Source organism: Oncorhynchus nerka, linkage group LG14, assembly GCF_034236695.1.
Source record: "Oncorhynchus nerka isolate Pitt River linkage group LG14, Oner_Uvic_2.0, whole genome shotgun sequence".
Lineage (NCBI taxonomy): Eukaryota > Metazoa > Chordata > Actinopteri > Salmoniformes > Salmonidae > Oncorhynchus > Oncorhynchus nerka.
Genome location: NC_088409.1, coordinates 11,623,364 through 11,647,973, shown reverse-complemented (window position 1 = coordinate 11,647,973; position 24,610 = coordinate 11,623,364). Strand labels below are relative to the sequence as shown.

The 24,610-nt window shown below is 45.6% G+C and overlaps 1 protein-coding gene across 2 annotated transcripts; it reads right to left on the bottom strand.

Annotated features, from left to right (window-relative positions):
* Positions 1–6,140: 6,140 nt before the first annotated feature.
* LOC115122828 (GMP reductase 1-like) lies at positions 6,141–24,488 on the bottom strand. 2 transcript variants are annotated; one of them, XR_010465699.1, is made up of 10 exons: positions 23,046–24,488; positions 18,628–18,747; positions 15,653–15,736; positions 14,533–14,706; positions 14,237–14,318; positions 11,486–11,592; positions 11,213–11,255; positions 10,858–11,017; positions 6,485–7,590; positions 6,141–6,436 (listed from the first exon to the last, which is right to left on the bottom strand). XR_010465699.1 is itself a non-coding variant. In XM_065027390.1 (9 exons), exons 1-9 carry the CDS (start codon positions 23,130–23,132, stop codon positions 7,410–7,412), a joined length of 1,038 nt encoding a protein of 345 aa, XP_064883462.1. In that variant the 5' UTR covers positions 23,133–24,488; the 3' UTR covers positions 6,141–7,409. The 2 variants fall into 2 exon arrangements, 1 of the variants encoding a protein (XP_064883462.1); XM_065027390.1 differs by having other exon boundaries at positions 6,141–7,590.
* Between the last annotated feature and the right edge of the window lie 122 nt (positions 24,489–24,610).

The window sequence follows — 24,610 nt, the reverse complement described above, 5'->3', positions numbered from 1 at the left end:
CCAGACAATGAACCCAGGGACATTCTAAGGGCCAAAGCAGCCTAATTGAGCAGTTAAGATCATACCCTCTGATTGTGAGGACAGTCCCAGCGAGGAAGAATGGACCTCAGAATCAGGTTTGAGAGGCAGTGAAATACTAGTTTAGGGAAAAGCTTTCACTATCAGCTTTTCCATGGTGTTATAGTATTAGTAGTGGCACAGAACGCCTAAATCTACCCCCCAAAAAAATAGGATGTAATATTTGTTTCAATGAAAAACCACAATGTGTGTAGTAAAGGATTACACATACACCGTATACAGTGCATTCCTGAAGTATTCAGACCCCTTGACTTTTCATAAATTTTGTTACGTTACAGCCTTATTCTGAAATTGATTTTTCTTTTAAGTCTTTATCAATCTACACACAATACCACATAATGACAAAGTGAAAACAGTTTAAAGACATTTTTAACCCCTAAAAAACAGTAATACCTTATTTACGTAAGTATTCAAACCCTTTGCTATGAGATTCGAAATGTGAATCAGGTGCATCATCCTTGAGACTCTTCCTAGAGCTGGCCGCCCGGCCAGAAACAAGTCTCTCACCATTGCCGCTTGCTATAGACCACCCTCTGCCCCCAGCTGTGCCCTGGACACCATATGTGAATTGATTGCCCCCCATCTATCTTCTGAGCTCATCCTACTAGGTGACCTAAACTGGGACATGCTTAACACCCCGGCCATCCTAGAATCTAAGCTTGATGCCCTCAATCTCACACAAATTATCAATGAACCTACCAGGTACAACCCCAAATCCGTAAACACGGGCACCCTCATAGATATCATCCTAACCAACCTGCCCTCCAAATACACCTCTGCTGTTTTCAACCAAGATCTCAGCGATCATTGCCTGCATCCGTAATGGGTCTGCGGTCAAACGACCTCCACTCATCACTGTAAAACGCTCCCTAAAACACTTCAGCGAGCAGGCCTTTCTAATTGACCTGGTCGGGGTATCTTGGAATGACACATCCCGTCAGTAGAAGATGCCTGGTTATTCTTTAAAAGTGCCTTCCTCACCATCTTAAATAAGCATGCTCCATTCAAAAAATGTAGAACCAGGAACAGATATAGCCCTTGGTTCACTCCAGACCTGACTGCCCATGACAAGCACAAAGACATCCTGTGGTGTTCTGCATTAGCATCGAATAACCCCGGTGATATGCAACTTTTCAGGGAAGTTAGGAACCAATACATTTACATTTACATTTAGCAGACGCTCTTACACACAGGCAGTTAGGAAAGCTAAGGCTAGCTTTTTCAAACAGAAATTTGCATCCTGTAGCACAAACTCAAAAAAGTTCTGGGACACTGTAGTCCATGGAGAATAAGAACACCTCCTCCCAGCTGTCCACTGCACTGAGGCTAGGAAACACTGTCACCACCGATAAATCCACTATAATTGATAATTTTAATAAGCATTTTTCTACGGCTGGCCATGCTTTCCACCTGGCTACCCCTACCCCGGTCAACTGCCCGGCACCCCCCACAGCAACTCACCCAAGCCTCCCCATTTCTCCTTCACCCAAATCCAGATAGCTGATGTTCTGAAAGAGCGGCAAAATCTGGAACCCTACAAATCAGCCGGGCTAGACAATCTGGACCCTCTCTTTCTAAAATTATCTGCCGAAATTGTTGCAACCCCTATTACTAGCCTGTTCAACCTCTCTTTCGTATCGTCTGAGATTCCCAAAGATTGGAAAGCTGCCGCGATCATCCCCCTCTTCAAAGGGGGAGACACTCTAGACCCAAACTGCTACAAACCTATATCTATCCTACCCTGCCTTTCTAAGGTCTTTGAAAGCCAAGTTAAGAAACAGATCACCGACCATTTCGAATCCCACAGTACCTTCTCCGCTATGCAGTCTGGTTTCAGAGCTGGTCATGAGTGCACCTCAGCCACACTCAAGGTACTAAACGATACCATAACCGCCATCGATAAGAGACATTACTGTGCAGCCGTATTCATCGACCTGGCCAAGGCTTTCGACTCTGTCAATCACCACGTTCTTATCGGCAGACTAAACAGCCTTGGTTTCTCAAATGACTGCCTCGCCTGGCTCACCAACTACTTCTCAGATAGAGTCAGCGTGTCAAATCGGAGGGCCTGTTGTCTCGATCTCTGGCAGTCTCTATGGAGGTGCCACAGGGTTCAATTCTAGGGCCGACTCTCTTCTCTGTATATATCAATAATGTTGCTCTTGCTGCTGGTGATTCTCTGATCCACATCTATGCAGACGACACCATTCTGTATACTTCTGGCCCTTCTTTGGACACTGTGTTAACTAACCTCCAGATGAGCTTCAATGCCATACAACTCTCCTTCTGTTGCCTCCAATTGCTCTTAAATGCAAGTAAAACTAAATGCATGCTCTTTAACCGATCGCTGCCCGCACCTGCCCGCCCGTCCAGCATCACTACTCTGGACGGTTCTGACTTAGAATATGTGGACAACTACAAATACCTAGGTGTCTGGTTAGACTGTAAACTCTCCTTTCAGGCTCACATTAAGCATCTCCAATCCAAAATTAAATCTAGAATCGGCTTCCTATTTCGCAACAAAGCATCCTTCACTCATGCTGCCAAACATACCCTCGTAAAACTCACCATCCTACCGATCCTCGACTTCGGCGATGTCATTTACAAAATAGCCTCCAACACTCTACTCAACAAATTGGGTGCAGTCTATCACAGTGCCATCCGTTTTGTCACCAAAGCCCCATATACTACCCACCATTGCGACCTGTATACTCTCGTTGGCTGGCCCTCGCTTCATACTCGTCGCCAAACCCACTGGCTCCAGGTCATCTACAAGTCTCTGCTAGGTAAAGCCCTGCCTTTATCTCAGCTCACTGGTCACTATAGCAGCACCCACCCGTAGCACGCGCTCCAGCAGGTATATCTCACTAGTCACCCCCAAAGCCAATTCCTCCTTTGGCCGCCTTTCAAGTTCTCTGCTACCAATGACTGGAACGAACTGCAAAAATCACTGAAGCTGGAGACTAATATCTCTCTCACTAGCTTTAAGCACCAGCTGTCAGAGCAGCTCACAGATCACTGCACCTGTACATAGCCCATCTGTAATATCGCCCATCTAACTACCTCATCCTCATACTGTATTTATTTATTTATCTTGCTCCTTTGTTCCCCAGTATCTCTACTTGCACATTCATCTTCTGCACATCAATCACTCCAGTGTTTAATTGGTATGTTGTAATTACTTCGCCACCATGGCCTATTTATTGCCTTACCTCATTTGCACACACTGTATAAAGACGTTTTCTACTGTATTATTGACTGTATGTTTGTTTATTCCCATGTGTAACTCTGTGTTGTTGTATGTGTCAAATTGCTTTGCTTTATTCTTGGCCAGGTCGCAATTGTAAATGAGAACTTGTTCTCAACTAGTCTACCTGGTTAAATAAAGGTGAAATAAAAAAAACCTGATGGTCACTCTGACAGAGCTCCAGAGTTCCTCTGTGCAGATGGGAGAACCTTCCAGAAGGACATCCATCTCTGCAGCACTCCACCAATCAGGCCTTTATGGTAGGGTGGCCAGACGGAAGCCACTCCTCAGTAAAAGGCACATGACAGCCCGCTTGGAGCTCGCCAAAAGGCACCTAAATGACTCTGACCATGAGAAACAAGATTATCTGGTCTGATGAAACCAAGATTAAACTTGTTGGACTGCATGCTAAGCATCACGTCTGGAGGAAACTTGGTACCATCCCTACGGTGAAGCATGGTGGTGGCAGCATCATGCTGTGGGGATGTTTTTCAGCAGCAGGGACTGGGAGGCTAGTCAGGATCGAGGGAAAGATTAACGGAGCAAAGTACAGGGAGATCTTTGATGAAAACCTGCTCCAGAGCGCTCAGGACCTCAGACTGGGGGCGAAGGGTCACCTTCCAACAGGACAACGACCCTAAGCACACAGCCAAGACAACGCAGGAGTGGCTTCGGGACAAGTCTCAGAATGTCCTTGAGTGGCCCAGCCAGAGCCTGGACTTGAACCCGATCGAACATCTCTGGAGGGACCTGAAAATAGCTGTGCAGCGACACTCCCCATCCAACCTGACAGAGCTTGAGAGGATCTGCAGAGAAGAATGGGAGAAACTCCCCAAAAACAAGTGTGCCATGCTTGTAGCGTCTTACCCAAGAAGACTTGATGCTGTAATCTCTGCCAAAGGTGCTTCAACAAAGTACTGAGTAAAGGGTCTGAATACTTATGTAAATGTGATATTTCAGTTTTGTATTTTTATAAATGAGCAAAAAAAACGTTTAAAAACGTTTTGATTTGTCATTATGGCGTGTTGTGTGTAGATTGATGAGGGGAAAAAACAATTGAATACATTTTAGAATAAGGCTGTAACGTAACAAAATGTGGAAAAAGTCAAGGGGTCTGAACACTTTCCAAAGGCTCTGTATGTTGCAATCATGTTAGGTTACAGAAATGTGGGTGTGTATAATTTAGTTATAGGCCATATTCCAGAAAGTCAATTCAAAGAGTAACCATATTGATTTGAACATCAACCAATGTCTACAGGACAGGGTTAGTAGTATCGTTGTTGCTAGGTTGTGTCCCAAATGGCACCCTTTTCCTATAAAGTGCACTAATGTTGGGCTATGTAGTGCACTATAAAGCGATGAGGGTGCCATTTGGGATGCATTCTTTGTGATTTAATGTCTTCATTCCCTTCTTGTTTTAGATATACTGTAGTAAGTTACCTGATAGCTTCTCCTGCAGTGAGTTGTACTTCACCTTTTATTGGTGGCATTCTGTGGTTCTTCTGGACGTTATACAACGTTTTACAATGGTTCTTCTGGACGTTATACAACGTTTTACAGTGGTTCTTCTGGACGTTATACAACGTTTTACAATGGTTCTTCTGGACGTTATACAACGTTTTACAGTGGTTCTTCTGGACGTTATACAACGTTTTACACTGGTTCTTCTGGACGTTATACAACGTTTTACAGTGGTTCTTCTGGACGTTATACAACGTTTTGCAATGGTTCTTCTGGATATTATACGTTTTACACTGTAAAAGGTGGTGGAGGGAGAGCCACTGACATTGAACTACTAGTATAGTGAACCTGTCCAATTAACTTAGTTGTAATTGTGTTGTATGTGCAATACCTGAATTATAGGTTTGTGTTTTTCCATGTTAAATCATTACAGCCGATGACCCTCTAAAATGTCTCTGATTCACTTTCATCAGTTCTTTGTATGAATGACATCCCATGTAAAACTCAAACCTCAACTTGAAATATGTCACCTAAGAACACATTGCATCTTCACGTGACATGAATCATTAAAATGTATATTTTCATACTTTTAATTCAGGCAAATCAGAGTAATCATGGTACTATCAAGTGAAAAAGCTAGAGTCAAGATCATCAGTGAAAATGGACCAGTGCCATAGGTTCAACAGTAGAGGAACCTGTGCACATGCATGTGGACATTCCTCTACATTCTGTAACTACCTGGCCTCACTACCCACTCGTGTACCCAACTTACTTTAGACTGAATTCTCACAGGTGTCTGTCTTTTCTTTCAGTTTAAAATCATACTATTTATCATTTTTCTTACAGCCAAAATAAAGTATTTACTACAGAAGTCAGGAATGGTGTGTGTGTGTGATTATCATAAAACTGTTTATCATCACAGAAAGCAATTGGATATTTTCAAATTCATTGAGAGAGAGAGAGCGAGAGAGGTGGGAGAGGGAGAGTGAGAGAAAGAGAGGAGGGAGAGAGAGAGGAGAGAGAGGAAGAGAGAGAGAGCGAGAGAGGAGGGAGAGAGAGAATAGAATGAATAGAGATTATTAGACTGTTTGCATCTTGCCAATAATCAGGAGAAACAGACACTGCCCATTGACTGTTTTTCCCTGAAATATGTATGTGCTAAAATATAAACATGGTTGTAGATATTATACAAAATAGGATCATTGTTATTATTGTACAATCTGTGATTTAAAAAAAATTCATGCATTGGTCCGCAAACCCCCCAAAAAAGGTTGTGAAATAACTTTTTTGTGTACCTCATATGTAAGAAACATTTATGTACAACAGGAAACAAGAGGAATTGAAGACTTCAAAGTTGATTTTCTAACTGTGGTATTACGGTTTAATTTGTAGGATATACTCCAATCTGTTCTGTATGATCTATGGTCTCTTTCTTAGAGAGGTTTTGCAGGTTTACGGACAAAATATTTCGGTGGTCATTTTTTAAACGTTTCATTTAGATTTCAACAAATTTGTTTAAAGAAACACAAAAGAACATGAACAAATGTATTGTCTCTGTATACTCAGAATAATAAATCAACTGAAATTCTGTCATTCGTCTTTCAAGAGGAGCAACAGAGCAGCTGCTTACTCTAGCACTCTTTTTCCAGCCTGGTCTCATAGACTACACGTAACATACTCTAGCACTCTTTTTCCAGCCTGGTCTCATAGACTACACGTAACATACTCTGGCACTCTGTTTTTCCAGCCTGGTCTCATAGACTACACGTAACATACTCTGGCACTCTGTTTTTCCAGCCTGGTCTCATAGACTACACGTAACATACTCTGGCACTCTGTTTTTCCAGCCTGGTCTCATAGACTACACGTAACATACTCTGGCACTCTGTTTTTCCAGCCTGGTCTCATAGACTACACGTAACATACGCTAGCACTCTGTTTTTCCAGCCTGGTTTCATAGACTACACGTAACATACTCTAGCACTCTGTTTCCAGCCTGGTCTCATAGACTACACGTAACATACTCTGGCACTCTGTTTTTCCAGCCTGGTCTCATAGACTACACGTAACATACTCTAGCACTCTGTTTTTCCAGCCTGGTCTCATAGACTACACGTAACATACTCTGGCACTCTGTTTTTCCAGCCTGGTCTCATAGACTACACGTAACATACTCTAGCACTCTGTTTTTCCAGCATGGTCTCATAGACTACACGTAACATAGTAAAAGTAAATCCAGATTTCGAAACACTCAATTTATTATAATATGTTACATTTGGTATGGTTACAAATTAGAATTCATAACATATCATACGTTTTGCAAATTCGTAACATATTGTACGAAATGGAAGATGGACATCCACAAATGAATAGCATGCCAAACGTTACATATCATACTATTTGGAGTGTCACGGATATAAGTTTACTATGTTACGTCTACCCCTGAGTCCAGGTTGGTATTTCATTCTGTTTCTCCTCTTTCTGTTTATTGTATACAGGCAACAACAAAAAACGCATGCATTCACATAAATATTGCTGTAGATTCACACTTTTACATTTTAAGTTAAATCAGCACAATTGAAACAAGAAAGTTCATGTTGTCCGTCCGTCCATCTATTTACTACTATGTGAACATGTGGCTGGTCTGCTGTGTGACTCTGATAAAGGTGGTCCTGCGACTGAGCTCCTTCAGTTTGGCAGCTCCTACGTAGGTGCAGGTGGAGCGCAGACCACCCAGAATGTCCCTGATGGTGGCCTCTACATCCCCCCTGTACGGTACCTCCACCGTCCTGCCCTCTGATGCTCTGCAGGAGGAGAGGGGTATGGAGGGATTGAGGAAGAGGGGAAAACTTGTCAATAAATCTATGGTCTTTCCATTGGGTTGATCAGGCACATTGATTTCTTAGGTCTTCGACATCGTGCTAACTACTAAATGAACATTTTGTGAAGAAAATGTGTGTGCTTGCTTGTTACTGTAAGAAAAACTGAAAGGATACTGTATTTCTATAGTGTGGGCGGAAGGTAGGCTAGTGCAGGGGTTCCCAACCAGGGGTACAAGGACCCCCAGGGGTACTTGAGAAGACTCATGAGACCATAGGCCTTCTGGTAAAATGCACAAGGGGGTACTTCAGGGGTACTCCAGGCAGAGCTAAATTCAGTCGGTGGTACAGTAACCAAAGAAGGCTGGGAACCACTGGCCTAGTGGTTAGATCATTGGACCATTAACCGTAAGGTTGCTACTTTGAATCCCCACCCCGGCAAGGTGAAAACAATCTGTTGAAGTGCCCTTGAGCAAGGAACTTAACACTCATTTCTCCAGGGCCCTGGCTTTGCCCTCACTCTCCGAGGGCGTCTCAGGGAGAACAGAATATGCCCCCCCCCCATGTGTAAGACAGGACAGATATAAGCACCCACCTAATGAGTACTGTTTACCTGTACTCTGCCACTCCCCCATGTGTAAGACAGGACAGATATAAGCACCCACCTAATGAGTATTGTTTACCTGTACTCTGCCCGCCCCCATGTGTAAGACAGGACAGTTATAAGCACCCACCTAATGAGTGCTGTTTACCTGTACTCTGCCCGCCCCCATGTATAAGACAGGACAGATATAAGCACATACCTAATGAGTACTGTTTACCTGTACTCTGCCACTCCCCCATGTATAAGACAGGACAGATATAAGCACCCACCTAATGAGTATTGTTTACCTGTACTCTGCCCCCCCCATGTGTAAGACAGGACAGACATAAGCACCCACCTAATGAGTATTGTTTACCTGTACTCTGCCCCCCCATGTGTAAGACAGGACAGATATAAGCACCCACCTAATGAGTGCTGTTTACCTGTACTCTGCCACTCCCCCATGTGTAAGACAGGACAGATATAAGCACCTACCTAATGAGTATTGTTTACCTGTACTCTGCCCCCCCCCCATGTGTAAGACAGGACAGATATAAGCACCCACCTAATGAGTACTGTTTACCTGTACTCTGCCACTCCCCATGTGTAAGACAGGACAGATATAAGCACCCACCTAATGAGTACTGTTTACCTGTACTCTGCCCCCCCATGTATAAGACAGGACAGATATAAGCACCCACCTAATGAGTACTGTTTACCTGTACTCTGCCCCCCCATGTGTAAGACAGGACAGATATAAGCACCCACCTAATGAGTACTGTTTACCTGTACTCTGCCCCCCCCCCATGTATAAGACAGGACAGATATAAGCACCCACCTAATGAGTACTGTTTACCTGTACTCTGCCCCCCCATGTGTAAGACAGGACAGATATAAGCACCCACCTAATGAGTACTGTTTACCTGTACTCTGCCCGCCCCCCATGTGTAAGACAGGACAGATATAAGCACCTACCTAATGAGTACTGTTTACCTGTACTCTGCCCGCCCCCCCCATGTGTAAGACAGGACAGATATAAGCACCCACCTAATGAGTACTGTTTACCTGTACTCTGCCCGCCCCCATGTATAAGACAGGACAGATATAAGCACCCACCTAATGAGTACTGTTTACCTGTACTCTGCCCCCCCCATGTGTAAGACAGGACAGATATAAGCACCCACCTAATGAGTACTGTTTACCTGTACTCTGCCCGCCCCCCCATGTGTAAGACAGGACAGATATAAGCACCTACCTAATGAGTACTGTTTACCTGTACTCTGCCCGCCCCCCATGTGTAAGACAGGACAGATATAAGCACCCACCTAATGAGTACTGTTTACCTGTACTCTGCCCGCCCCCCATGTACAAGACAGGACAGATATAAGCACCCACCTAATGAGTACTGTTTACCTGTACTCTGCCACTCCCCCCATGTATAAGACAGGACAGATATAAGCACCCACCTAATGAGTACTGTTTACCTGTACTCTGCCCGCCCCCCATGTACAAGACAGGACAGATATAAGCACCCACCTAATGAGTACTGTTTACCTGTACTCTGCCACTCCCCCCCCATGCATAAGACAGGACAGATATAAGCACCCACCTAATGAGTACTGTTTACCTGTACTCTGCCCGCCCCCCCCCATGTACAAGACAGGACAGATATAAGCACCCACCTAATGAGTACTGTTTACCTGTACTCTGCCACTCCCCCATGTATAAGACAGGACAGATATAAGCACCCACCTAATGAATGCTGTTTACCTGTACTCTGCCCCCCCCATGTATAAGACATGACAGATATAAGCACCCACCTAATGAGTACTGTTTACCTGTACTCTGCCCGCCCCCCCCATGTGTAAGACAGGACAGATATAAGCACCCACCTAATGAGTACTGTTTACCTGTACTCTGCCCGCCCCCCCCATGTACAAGACAGGACAGATATAAGCACCCACCTAATGAGTACTGTTTACCTGTACTCTGCCACTCCCCCCCATGTATAAGACAGGACAGATATAAGCACCCACCTAATGAGTACTGTTTACCTGTACTCTGCCCGCCCCCCCCATGTACAAGACAGGACAGATATAAGCACCCACCTAATGAGTACTGTTTACCTGCCACTATGCATAAGACAGGACAGATATAAGCACCCACCTGAGTACTGTTTACCTGTACTCTGCCCCCCCATGTACAAGACAGGACAGATATAAGCACCCACCTAATGAGTACTGTTTACCTGTACTCTGCCACTCCCCCATGTATAAGACAGGACAGATATAAGCACCCACCTAATGAATGCTGTTTACCTGTACTCTGCCCCCCCCCCCCCCCCATGTATAAGACATGACAGATATAAGCACCCACCTAATGAGTACTGTTTACCTGTACTCTGCCCCCCCATGTATAAGACAGGACAGATATAAGCACCCACCTAATGAGTATTGTTTACCTGTACTCTGCCACTCCCCATGTATAAGACAGGACAGATATAAGCACCCATCTAATGAGTACTGTTTACCTGTACTCTGCCCGCCCCCCCATGTATAAGACAGGACAGATATAAGCACCCACCTAATGAGTACTGTTTACCTGTACTCTGCCCCCCCCATGTATAAGACAGGACAGATATAAGCACCCACCTAATGAGTACTGTTTACCTGTACTCTGCCACTCCCCCTACGTGTTTCTTCATGGCCGTGTCAGAGCTCATCCCATAGAACAGCTGAACCTTTCTGCCATTCTTCTCAATGACCTCCCCGGCACACTGGTCGTGGCCAGCCAGCATGCCCCCCAGCATCACAAAATCAGCTCCAGCGCCTAGAATCACAGACACACAACCCTGTTGAGAGAGGGGCAGGCAAGGCAGTATTTTTGAGTGACACAACACAATGCATGCGTTCCAAATGCATCCTATTACCAATATAGTGCACTACAATGACCAGGCACCATAAAGAATAGGACACACACACACAATGTCACTATGATAGTATGATTTATCAAACCAGGACTCACCAAATGCCTTAGCCACATCACCAGGACAGCTGCATCCGCCATCCTGGTGAGATAAAACAAAACATATTGAGCAAACATTGTGGGACCGTTGAGCGGTTTAATGTCTCAAAGGGAAAGCCAGGCGTAACCCGAGCTCCAGCACCTTTAACCCCTGGGTTCGTTCAGATAGGAATGTTGTGTAGATACATGTGTTGTGCAGGTGCGTTGCACCCTCCTGAATCTGACCCAAGAGGTCAGAATGTCAGAAGGTTCTTGAGGTCAGAGGTCACTCACTGAGATGATGTGAGCCTTCAGGCCGTGGGCGGAGTCTGCACACTCTATGACAGCACTGAGCTGGGGGTATCCCACTCCCGTCTTAATGCGCGTCGTACACACAGAACCTAGAGGGGAATCATGAAGTTTCAGTTTGTCAGGAGCTGAATGCACTCAGCTGAAGTATTGTTCTCTCTTGAAGGGAGCCCTGGTGAACTCATGACTCAATATAGTGCTCTACTTATAGTGCACTATGTAGGGAAGAGGGTGTTAGAGTAACAGACAGAGTAACAGACAGAGTAACAGAGTAACATATGGAGTACCAGAGTAACAGACAGGGTAACAGACAGAGTAGCAGAGTAACAGACAGAGTAACAGAGAGTAACATACAGAGTAACAGACGGAGTACCAGACAGAGTAACAGAGTAACAGAAGGAGTACCAGAGTAATAGACAGGGTAACAGACAGAGTAACAGAAGGAGTACCAGAGTACCAGACAGAGTAACAGAAGGAGTACCAGAGTACCAGACAGAGTAACAGACAGAGTAACAGAGTACCAGACAGAGTAACAGACAGAGTAACAGAGTACCAGACAGAGTAACAGACAGAGTAACAGAGTACCAGACAGAGTAACAGACAGAGTAACAGAGTACCAGACAGAGTAACAGACAGAGTACCAGAGTAATAGACAGGGTAACAGACAGAGTAGCAGCGTAATAGACAGGGTAACAGACAGAGTAGCAGAGTAACAGAAAGGGTAACAGACAGAGTAGCAGCGTAATAGACAGGGTAACAGACAGAGTAGCAGAGTAACAGAAAGGGTAACAGACAGAGTAGCAGAGTAACAGACAGAGTAACAGACAGAGTAACGGAGAGTAACATACAGAGTAACAGACGGAGTACCAGACAGAGTAACAGAGTACCAGACAGAGTAACAGAGTACCAGACAGAGTAACAGAGTACCAGAGTACCAGACAGAGTACCAGACAGAGTAACAGAGTACCAGACGGAGTACCAGAGTACCAGATGGAGTAACAGACAGAGTAACAGAGTACCAGACGGAGTACCAGAGTACCAGATGGAGTAACAGACAGAGTAACAGAGTACCAGACGGAGTACCAGACGGAGTACCAGACAGAGTAACAGACAGACTACCAGAGTAACAGATGGAGTACCAGAGTAACAGACAGAGTAACAGACAGAGTAACAGATGGAGTACCAGAGTAACAGAGTACCAGAGTAACAGATGGAGTACCAGAGTAACAGACAGAGTAACAGACAGAGTAACAGATGGAGTACCAGAGTAACAGACAGAGTAACATATGGAGTACCAGAGTAACAGACAGAGTAACAGATGGAGTACCAGAGTAACAGACAGAGTAACAGATGGAGTACCAGAGTAACAGACAGAGTAACAGAGTACCAGAGTACCAGATGGAGTACCAGAGTAACATACAGAGTAACAGACAGAGTACCAGAGTAACAGAGTACCAGACGGAGTACCAGAGTAACAGATGGAGTACCAGAGTAACAGACAGAGTAACAGACAGAGTACCAGATTAACAGAGTACCAGACAGAGTAACAGAGTACCAGACAGAGTAACAGACAGAGTAACAGAGTACCAGATGGAGTAACAGACAGAGTAACAGAGTACCAGACGGAGTACCAGAGTACCAGACGGAGTAACAGACAGAGTAACAGAGTACCAGACGGAGTACCAGACGGAGTACCAGACAGAGTACCAGACAGAGTACCAGACAGAGTACCAGACAGAGTAACAGACAGAGTAACAGACAGAGTAACAGATGGAGTACCAGAGTAACAGACAGAGTAACAGACAGAGTACCAGAGTAACAGAGTACCAGACGGAGTACCAGAGTAACAGATGGAGTACCAGAGTAACAGACAGAGTAACAGACAGAGTACCAGAGTAACAGAGTAACAGATGGAGTACCAGAGTAACAGACAGAGTAACAGAGTACCAGACGGAGTACCAGAGTACCAGATGGAGTACCAGAGTAACAGACAGAGTAACAGACAGAGTACCAGAGTAACAGAGTACCAGACGGAGTACCAGAGTAACAGATGGAGTACCAGAGTAACAGACAGAGTAACAGACAGAGTACCAGAGTAACAGAGTACCAGAGTAACAGACAGAGTACCAGAGTAACAGACAGAGTAACAGAGTACCAGACGGAGTACCAGAGTACCAGATGGAGTACCAGAGTAACAGACAGAGTAACAGAGTACCAGACGGAGTACCAGAGTACCAGATGGAGTACCAGAGTAACAGACAGAGTAACAGAGTACCAGAGTAACAGACAGAGTAACAGAGTAACAGACAGAGTAACAGATGGAGTACCAGAGTAACAGACAGAGTAACATATGGAGTACCAGAGTAACAGAGTACCAGAGTAACAGAGAGTAACAGACAGAGTAACAGATGGAGTACCAGAGTAACAGACAGAGTAAGAGTACCAGAGTAACAGACAGAGTAACAGAGTACCAGACAGAGTAACAGAGTAACAGATGGAGTACCAGAGTAACAAAGTAACAGACAGAGTAACAAAGTAACAGACAGAGTAACAGAGTAACAGACAGAGTAACAGAGTACCAGATAGAGTAACAGACAGAGTAACAGAGTAACAGACAGAGTACCAGAGTACCAGATAGAGTAACAGACAGAGTAACAGAGTAACAGATGGAGTTCCAGAGTACCAGATAGAGTAACAAACAGAGTAACAGATGGAGTACCAGAGTAACAGACCCACCTGGCCCAATACCCACTTTAATGATGTCAGCTCCTGCCAGGATCAGCTCCTCCACCATCTCTCCTGTCACCACGTTGCCAGCCTGACCACAGTTAGAGACACACAGACAGACACAGTCACATTTAGAATCCCTATACAGCTACCAAACCAACTAACTACCAAACAGGTGATAGTTTAACATTGCATGGCACATCACATTGCACATGTTAGAATATTTGCAGTAATTAAAATGACATAAGCAAATGAAGTCTTGGAAAGCTGTTCAGCTGTGTGTTAACTTGATGGAACGGCCTCACCATGATAGTGTGTTGGGGAAACCTCCCCCTGACGGTTTTGACAAACTCCACAAAGTGTTCAGAGTAGCCGTTGGCCACGTCCAGACAGACGAATCTGATGTCAGAGACGGCCTCCAGGACGCTGCACAGCTTCTCCAGGTCGGCTTGACCGCTGCCTGAACTGACCGCTACGTGCTGAGGGGGACGGGGACAGTGTGGCAGTGTGAGAGAACAACCAGGGTTGGAAGGATGGAGGTGCTACCGTAGAAATAGAATCATTAGAACGGGTCTGGAGCCTCTGATTTGACTGGTAAACTCATGGGGGAAACTCAAAATGGCTACCAGTTATGGCATCATTGACTTGTAAAGGGGTGGCCGTTCTAGCGATTATATTTCTATGGGTGCTACTATAAGCACTCCCATAACAAATCAGAGCACTAGTCCTTATAAGCGTTAGAAACATTACCATGGGCCACCCACTATTTCCATAACAACTCCTGAATTCGATACATTATTCAAACCCTGGGGACACCACTGTTGCATGAGGTCATGAAAATGCTGTATGAAGGCAATTCTAGCTGTCCTCCAAACATTGTTGTCTAGGATTATTACAAACCTCCAAACATTGTTGTCTGGGATTATTACAAACCTCCAAACATTGTTGTCTGGGATTATTACAAACCTCCAAACATTGTTGTCTGGGATTATTACAAACCTCCAAACATTGTTGTCTGGGATTATTACAAACCTCCAAACATTGTTGTCTGGGATTATTACAAACCTCCAAACATTGTTGTCTGGGATTATTACAAACCTCCAAACGTTGTTGTCTGAGATTATTACAAAGCTCCAAACATTGTTGTCTGGGATTATTACAAACCTCCAAACATTGTTGTCTGGGATTATTACAAACCTCCAAACATTGTCTGGGATTATTACAAACCTCCAAACATTGTTGTCTGGGATTATTACAAACCTCCAAACGTTGTTGTCTGGGATTATTACAAACCTCCAAACGTTGTTGTCTGGGATTATTACAAACCTCCAAACATTGTTGTCTGGGATTATTACAAACCTCCAAACATTGTTGTCTGGGATTATTACAAACCTCCAAACATTGTTGTCTGGGATTATTACAAACCTCCAAACATTCTGGAAACTTGGCTGCAAAAGCCTTCCACTCCTCCACAGTGTAGTGCTTCTGCATGGCGGCGAAGAGAGTTTGCTAGAGGAGAATGTAGAGAAACAAGAAGAACGGAAATTCACAGCGTTACTTAGTCCTCTGGCAACTGACCTTTCACAGGTCATCACCCTGGCTACCCATTCACAGGTCATCACCCTGGCTACCTTTTCACAGGTCATCACCCTGGGAACCCTTTCACAGGTCATCACCCTGACTACCCATTCACAGGTCATCACCCTGGCTACCTTTTCACAGGTCATCACCCTGGGAACCCTTTCACAGGTCATCACCCTGGCTACCCATTCACAGGTCATCACCCTGGCTACCTTTTCACAGGTCATCACCCTGGCTTCTCTTTCACAGGTCATCACCCTGGCAACCCTTTCACAGGGCATCACCCTGGCAACCCTTTCACAGGGCATCACCCTGGCAACCCTTTCACAGGGCATCACCCTGGCAACCCTTTCACATGTCATCAGGTTGTCAAGATTTCACTGAAGCAGACCTGGGGATGACTGGACTTGTTGTTGTTGTTGACAGAGAATCAACAGAACCACTGGAGTTTTTCCTGGTCTGGTCATGTGGTCAGTAGAAACTCCCTGACCCTTACCATGGCATGTGTCCAGGTCTGATCATGTGGTCAGTAGAAACTCCCTGACCTTTACCATGGCATGTGTCCAGGTCTGATCACGTGGTCAGTAGAAACTCCCTGACCTTTACCATGGCATGTGTCCAGGTCTGTGTCCAGGTCTGATCACGTGGTCAGTAGAAACTCCCTGACCTTTACCATGGCATGTGTCCAGGTCTGTGTCCAGGTCTGATCACGTGGTCAGTAGAAACTCCCTGACCTTTACCATGGCATGTGTCCAGGTCTGTGTCCAGGTCTGATCACGTGGTCAGTAGAAACTCCCTGACCTTTACCATGGCATGTGTCCAGGTCTGATCACGTGGTCAGTAGAAACTCCCTGACCTTTACCATGGCATGTGTCCAGGTCTGATCATGTGGTCAGTAGAAACGCCCTGACCTTTACCATGGCATGTGTCCAGGTCTGATCATGTGGTCAGTAGAAACTCCCTGACCTTTACCATGGCATGTGTCCAGGTCTGATCACGTGGTCAGTAGAAACTCCCTGACCCTTACCATGGCATGTGTCCAGGTCTGGTCATGTGGTCAGTAGAAACTCCCTGACCTTTACCATGGCAAGTGTCCAGGTCTGTGTCCAGGTCTGGTCATGTGGTCAGTAGAAACTCCCTGACCCTTACCATGGCATGTGTCCAGGTCTGATCACGTGGTCAGTAGAAACTCCCTGACCTTTACCATGGCATGTGTCCAGGTCTGGTCATGTGGTCAGTAGAAACTCCCTGACCTTTACCATGGCATGTGTCCAGGTCTGGTCATGTGGTCAGTAGAAACTCCCTGACCCTTACCATGGCATGTGTCCAGGTCTGATCATGTGTCCAGCAGTGTTTCCATACTACCCTTTCACACCTAGACAAAAGGAACACCTATGTGAGAATGCTATTAATTGACTACAGCTCAGCGTTCAACACCATAGTCTCCTCAAAGCTCATCGCTAAGCTAAGGACCCTGGGACTGGATCCTGGACTTCCTGACGGGCCGCCCCCAGGTGGTAAGGGTAGGTAACAACACATCCAACACGCTGATCCTCAACACAGGGGCCCCTCAGGGGTGCGTGCTCAGTGCCCTCCTGTACTCCCTGTTTACTCATGACTGCATGGCCAGGCACGACTCCAACACCATCATTAAGTTTGCTGATGACACAACAGTGGTAGGCCTGATCACCAACAACGATGAGACAGCCTATAGGGAAGACCTGGCAGTGTGGTGCAAGGACAACACCCTCTCCCTCAACGTGATCAAGACAAAGGAAATGATTGTGGACTACAGGAAAAGGAGGACTGAGCACGCCCCCATTCTCATCAACAGGGCTGTAGTGGAGCAGGTTGAGAGCTTCAAGTTCCTTGGCGTCATCACCAACAAACTAACATGGTCCAAGCACACCAAGACAGTTGTGAAGAGGCCACGACAAAACCTATTCCCCCTCAGGAAACTGAAAAGATTTGGCATGGGTCCTCAGATCCTCAAAAGGTTCTACAGCTGCACCATCGAGAGCATCCTGACGGGTTGCATCAATGCCTGGTATGGCAACTGCTCGGTCTCCGACCGCAAGGCACTACAGAGGGTATTGCTTACGGCCCAGTACATCACCGGGGCCAAGCTTCCTGCCATTCAGGACCTCTATACCAGGTTGTGTCAGAGGAAGGCCCTAAAAATTGTCAAAGAATCCAGCCACCCTAGTCATAGACTGTTCTCTCTGCTACCACACGGCAAGCGGTACTGGAGCACAAAGTCTAGGTCCAAGTGGCTCCTAAATAGCTTCTACCCCCAAGCCATGAGACTCCTGAACAGCTAATCAAATGGATACCCAGACTATTTGCAAATCAATTTAAGTTGATTTGACTATTGACCAGAGCCCTGTGGGAATAGGGTGCCATTTGGGAATAGGGTGCCATTTTGGAAAAGGGTGCCATTTCGGGAAAGGGTGCCATTTGGGAAAAGGGTGCCATTTTGGAAAAGGATGCCATTTGGGAATAGGGTGCCATTTTGGGAATAGGATGCCATTTGGGAATGCCATTTTGGGAATAGGGTGCCATTTTGGGAATAGGGTGCCATTTTGGGAATAGGGTGCCATTTGGGAATAGGGTGCCATTTTGGGAATAGGGTGCCATTTTGGAAAAGGGTGCCATTTTGGAAAAGGGATGTCATTTGGGAATAGGGTGCCATTTTGGGAATAGGGTGCCATTTGGGAATAGGGTGCCATTTTGGGAATAGGGTGCCATTTTGGAAAAGGTTGCCATTTGGGAATAGAGTGCCATTTGGAATGCACAATCCCAAACGGTACAGTGCTAACCTTGCTGAGGACCTGTGCCATCTCAAAGGTGCCCGTGGTGTCCATGTTGGCAGCGATGATGGGGATGCCATGGTAACTCTGTTTGGAATTACGGAACGTGAACATCCTCCGTAGGTCCACCTGTGAGGAGGGGAGCACAGTAACAATAAATAATCCTAGTATATCCCAAATGGGACCCTATTCCCTATATAGTGCACTACTTCTGACCAGAGCCCTATGCACACTACATAGAGAACAGAGGGTGCCATTTGGGACGCAAGCCAATAAATCACACATTTTATTCATGAACGCCTATCAAAACACCAAAAGGTACAAATGCACATCATAAAAAGTAAGAATGGAAGAGGAAACCACACAGGCATTTAGCATTAGAAGTTGTGGGTATACTGCCTGAAGTCAGGACAGTTGACATAACATGAGAGGATTGGGAAGAACAGTTAAGTTGTGGTTAATGTATAACATATGGGTGATGTTTGCTGGATTTGCCCCCAGAGTGACGGCCTGTATTGAAACTATTTGAGGGTTTAAAGAAGTTAGAACACTGGTATTGAAGTAGATTTTTTTAAAATATTTTTTTAACTATTAATATTCTGTTCATATTTCTCCCCGAGATGTCTCTCCATCCGGGATAAAATGTATGACAATGCTGGCAACAAATAACCTATTATCCATCCTTCAATCTAATTCAATGACTAATCAACGAACCAATGGCTGCTAGTGAGTGTGTGGCCATATGCTAAAAGCATAATATTGTGTCAACTACAGTAAAACAACAAAAAGCCTTGATCTCAATCCTCTGATGATGCCTCATTGTTTCCTCAGGCAGCCTGGCTTCATCGTGAATCAGCCTGAGCATCAGGCTGCCTGGGTTCACCATACATCAGCCTGAATCAGCCTGCCTAGGTTCACCATGAATCAGCCTTAAATGGGTCCATCATGAATCAGCCTGCCTGTGTTCACCATGAATCAGCCTGAGCCTCAGCCTGCCTGGGTTAATCAGGAATCAGTCTGAACCTCAGCCTGTCTGGATTCACTGTGAATCAGCCTGAATCAGCCTGTCTGGGTTCACCCTGAATCAGCCTGTCTGGGTTCACCCTGAATCAGCCTGTCTGGGTTCACCCTGAATCAGCTTGTCTGGGTTCCCCCTGAATCAGCCTGTCTGGGTTCCCCCTGAATCAGCATGTCTGGGTTCCCCCTGAATCAGCCTGTCTGGGTTAATCCTAAAAGAATAAGCAAATAGAACTTCAGATGTAGGACAGAACAGATTAACAGTGTCTCTGTCTACGTCCCAAATGGCACCCTATATAGTACTCTACATTTGAGAGCCCTATGGTGCATTATATAGGGAATAGGGTGCCACTCAGTGTCACACTCACTGCCCCCTATGGGCCCTGGTCACAATAAGTGAACTATATAGGGAATATAGTGCCATATGGGAATAAGGGGCAAGCCTGACTCTCTCATGTCATGTACTGTAAAAAAAATATATATATAAAATAGAAACACCCACAAATGTAGTTGTTTCAACCAATCCTTATTCAGTAACTGGTACCAAAGCCTTGTTTAAGTTTCCTCAACTCTTCGGTCACAGTGTTACCTGAACTGTTTTAGTAGCCCAACAATATCTCTAATATGAGAAAACGCAGGAAAAGAATCCAACCAACTTAAAGGGATGGGTTTTCTCTATTTGTCTCATATGTTCATTACACTATAAATTATTATTTTTGGTATCTTACCTGACAAAAAGGCTGTGGAATAGTCACACACACACACACACACACACACACACACACACAAATGTCCTAATAACAGCCTGTGGATTGTTGTCAACAATGAGGCATATTCCATTTAGTTAGCGTTTAACTCAGAGTGTCATATCTCATATCCCGCCGTGTCATATCTCATATCCCGCCGTGTCATGTCTCATATCCCGCCGTGTCATGTCTCATATCCCGCCGTGTCATATCTCATATCCCGCCGTGTCATGTCTCATATCCCGCCGTGTCATGTCTCATATCCCGCCGTGTCATGTCTCATATCCCGCCGTGTCATGTCTCATATCCCGCCGTGTCATGTCTCATATCACACCGTGTCATGTCTCATATCCCGCCGTGTCATGTCTCATATCCCGCCGTGTCATGTCTCATATCCCGCCGTGTCATGTCTCATATCCCACCGTGTCATATCTCATATCCCGCCGTGTCATATCTCATATCCCACCGTGTCATATCCCACCGTGTCATATCTCATATCCCGCCGTGTCATGTCTCATATCCCATCGTGTCATATCCCGCCGTGTCATGTCTCATATCCCACCGTGTCATATCTCATATCCCACCGTGTCATATCCCGCCGTGTCATGTCTCATATCCCACCGTGTCATATCCCGCCGTGTCATATCTCATATCCCACCGTGTCATATCTCATATCCCGCCGTGTCATGTCTCATATCCCGCCGTGTCATATCCCGCCGTGTCATGTCTCATATCCCACCGTGTCATGTCTCATATCCCACCGCGTCATGTGTCATATCCCGCCGTGTCATATCTCATATCCCGCCGTGTCATGTGTCATATCCCGCCGTGTCATGTCTCATATCCCACCGTGTCATGTCTCATATCCCACCGTGTCATGTCTCATATCACACCGTGTCATATCCCGCCGTGTCATGTCTCATATCCCACCGTGTCATATCTCATATCCCGCCGTGTCATATCCCGCCGTGTCATGTCTCATATCCCACCGTGTCATATCATATCTCATATCCGTGTGTCATCCTCATATCCCGCCGTGTCATGTCTCATATCCCGCCGTGTCATATCCGTCTGTCTCATATCCCACCGTGTCATGTCTCATATCCCACCGTGTCATATCCCGCCGTGTCATATCTCATATCCCCGTGTCATGTGTCATATCCCACTCGTGTCATATCTCATATATCCCACCGTGCCGTGTCATGTCTCATATCCCACCGTGTCATATCTCATATCCCGCCATGTCATATCTCATATCCCGCCGTGTCATGTCATATCCATATCCCGCCGTGTCATGTCTCATCCCACCGTGTGTCATGTCTCATATCCCCGTGTCATGTCTCATATCCCACCGTGTCATGTCTCATATCCCGCCGTGTCATGTCTCATATCCCGCCGTGTCATGTCTCATATCCCGCCGTGTCATGTCTCATATCCCGCCGTGTCATGTCTCATATCCCGCCGTGTCATATCTCATATCCTGCCGTGTCATATCCCGCCGTGTCATGTCTCATATCCCACCGTGTCATATCCCGCCGTGTCATGTCTCATATCCCGCCTTGTCATATCTCATATCCCGCCGTGTCATGTCTCATATCCCGCCGTGTCATGTCTCATATCCCGCCGTGTCATGTCTCATATCCCCCGCCGTGTCATATCTCATATCCCCCGCCGTGTCATGTCTCATATCCCGCCGTGTCATGTCTCATATCCCGCCGTGTCATGTCTCATATCCCGCCGTGTCATGTCTCATATCCCGCCGTGTCATATCTCATATCCCGCCGTGTCATGTCTCATATCCCGCCGTGTCATATCTCATATCCCGCCGTGTCATGTCTCATATCCCGCCGTGTCATGTCTCATATCACACCGTGTCATGTCTCATATCCCGCCGTGTCATATCTCATATCCCGCCGTGTCATGTCTCATATCCCGCCGTGTCATGTCTCATATCCCGCCGTGTCATATCTCATATCCCGCCGTGTCATGTCTCATATCCCGCCGTGTCATGTCTCATATCCCACCGTGTCATATCTCATATCCCGCCGTGTCATGTCTCATATCCCGCCGTGTCATGTCTCATATCACACCGTGTCATGTCTCATATGTCATTACATAGAGGTATAGGTGTTGACAGGCGCTAGCCAGGCAGAACATTGTGAACTCTGTGCCAGGCAGGCAGTGGGAGAAAGCACAAATAGACACACACATTGACGTATGCACACACACACAAAGACCAACATTCAGAGTCAAACACACACACACACAAGCATGCACGCACAGGCGCACACACACGCCCATACAAGCCCTGCTTATGGGAAGGTGACCTCCACACACACAGGGAAGGTTACTGTGTTCTGCTGTAGCAAGCTAAGGAACCATAGAGTATGTTCTACACAGATATCCTCTACATCACCAGTTCTATATGGAATCCTATGGTATCTTTCATCACTGACCCTCCACAACTGACCCACCCAACACAGCTGGCTTGGGCTAGTTAGTATGTCATTTGTGATTCAACGCAGATTTGAACATAAGACTTGATGCTCTTGGCCCCCTTGGGAGTCCCACCATGGCTCCACCTTTCTCTTTTCTGTGCTGACAAGGCAAAACACATTAGACATCTACAACAGCAGCTATAAAGGCTGGTTTATAACACCTTACCTCTGACCTGCTCTTCAGGCTGCTTCTCTTGGGTCTGAACAGGACATCTTTAAAGTCCAGCTTCACATCCACGTCTATCCGAGGCATGATGGCCTGTCACCTCCGGGATGGTCCAATCCCTGTCCCAGTCCAATAAATCAATAATTATATGAATCACTAGATCAACATAGAGCCTGTGATGTGGTCTGCTGAGACCCAGACAGTAGCCAACCCTGAACCTCCAGATGCATTAAATATTTATAGCATGCTAACAGGCTCTCCTCTCCCAGCAGCACACGCACCTATGCCTTTATTTGGTCTCTCTCTCTCTCTCTCTCATATATATAATTGAGAGCAGTGCAGAGGGAGGCAGCCGCAGTTGCAGCACTAGTAGAAGTGGTATTGTCACTGGCCATCTGACACACATCCATGTCAGATGGACCTATCACTGCAGAGAACAGCACAGCTGCTAACAGAACCAGGAAGTGCTGGAGTCAGTCAACATTCTCAGAGGGGATGGGGTGAGGTATATACACTAAAACATTCACAAGGTAGGAAACCCCTAAATGTTTTTTTAATGGGTCACTGAAGGCCAAATTCTGTGCATTACTTTGCATTAATTCTATGTGTTATTATCCTATGGATAAAATTATCATCGTCATCCTCTTCATTGTATCATTCTATTCATCATCCTCAACTATATAATCAAAATAGTTTCTCAAATATTGAGAAAACGGAACCTGAATCACATAATGAAATAGGGTGTATTACCCAACCACACCACTAGGTGGGGAAAAGGAGTTTATTTTCATGAGGAAACAGCTGAAATACAAACTGTTCCAAAGTCCCACCAAGATTTTCCATTTAGTTAGTATTTAACACAAATGATCACCTTAACAAATTATGATATATTCACCCTGCATCCCATAGGCTACCCTAACTTCGGAGCGGCAGGGTAGCCTAGTGGTTAGAGCATTGGACTAGTAACCGCAAAGGTTAAATTCAAGTTCAAATCCCCGAGCTGACAAGGTACATAATCTGTTGTTCTGCCCCTGAACAGGCTGAACCCACTGTTCCTAGGCCGTCATTGAAAATAAGAATTTGTTCTTAACTGACTAGTAAAACTAGTAACTAGTAAAAAAATAAAAACTTTAAGGAATTCAACTAAAAGTTATTCAAATGAGCAGTAGTTCACATTGTGTGTAGCCTAGGATTTGTTTTATTTTTACATTTGTCAAATTAATATTTTAATTCACCCCATTTTAAAGTATTGAATTGGTTATCTTTCAAAATGTGACAGAAACATGGTTCCTGACATGTCACTCTTGTAGTCTCTTGCTTGGCACATTGCCATGGCTGCTGGGTTGGGGACAAAAGTAACGCAGTGTTAAATGAGCCAAGCAGCCAGAGCAAGGCAGTTAACCCACTGTTCCCCCGGGCGCCGAAGACGTGGATGTTGATTAAGGCCCCCCCCCCGCACCTCTCTGATTCAGAGGGGTTGGGTTAAAACGCAGAAGACACATTTCAGTTGTACAACTGACTAGGTATCCCCCCCCTTTCCCTAATGATAAAAACATGACTGGCCT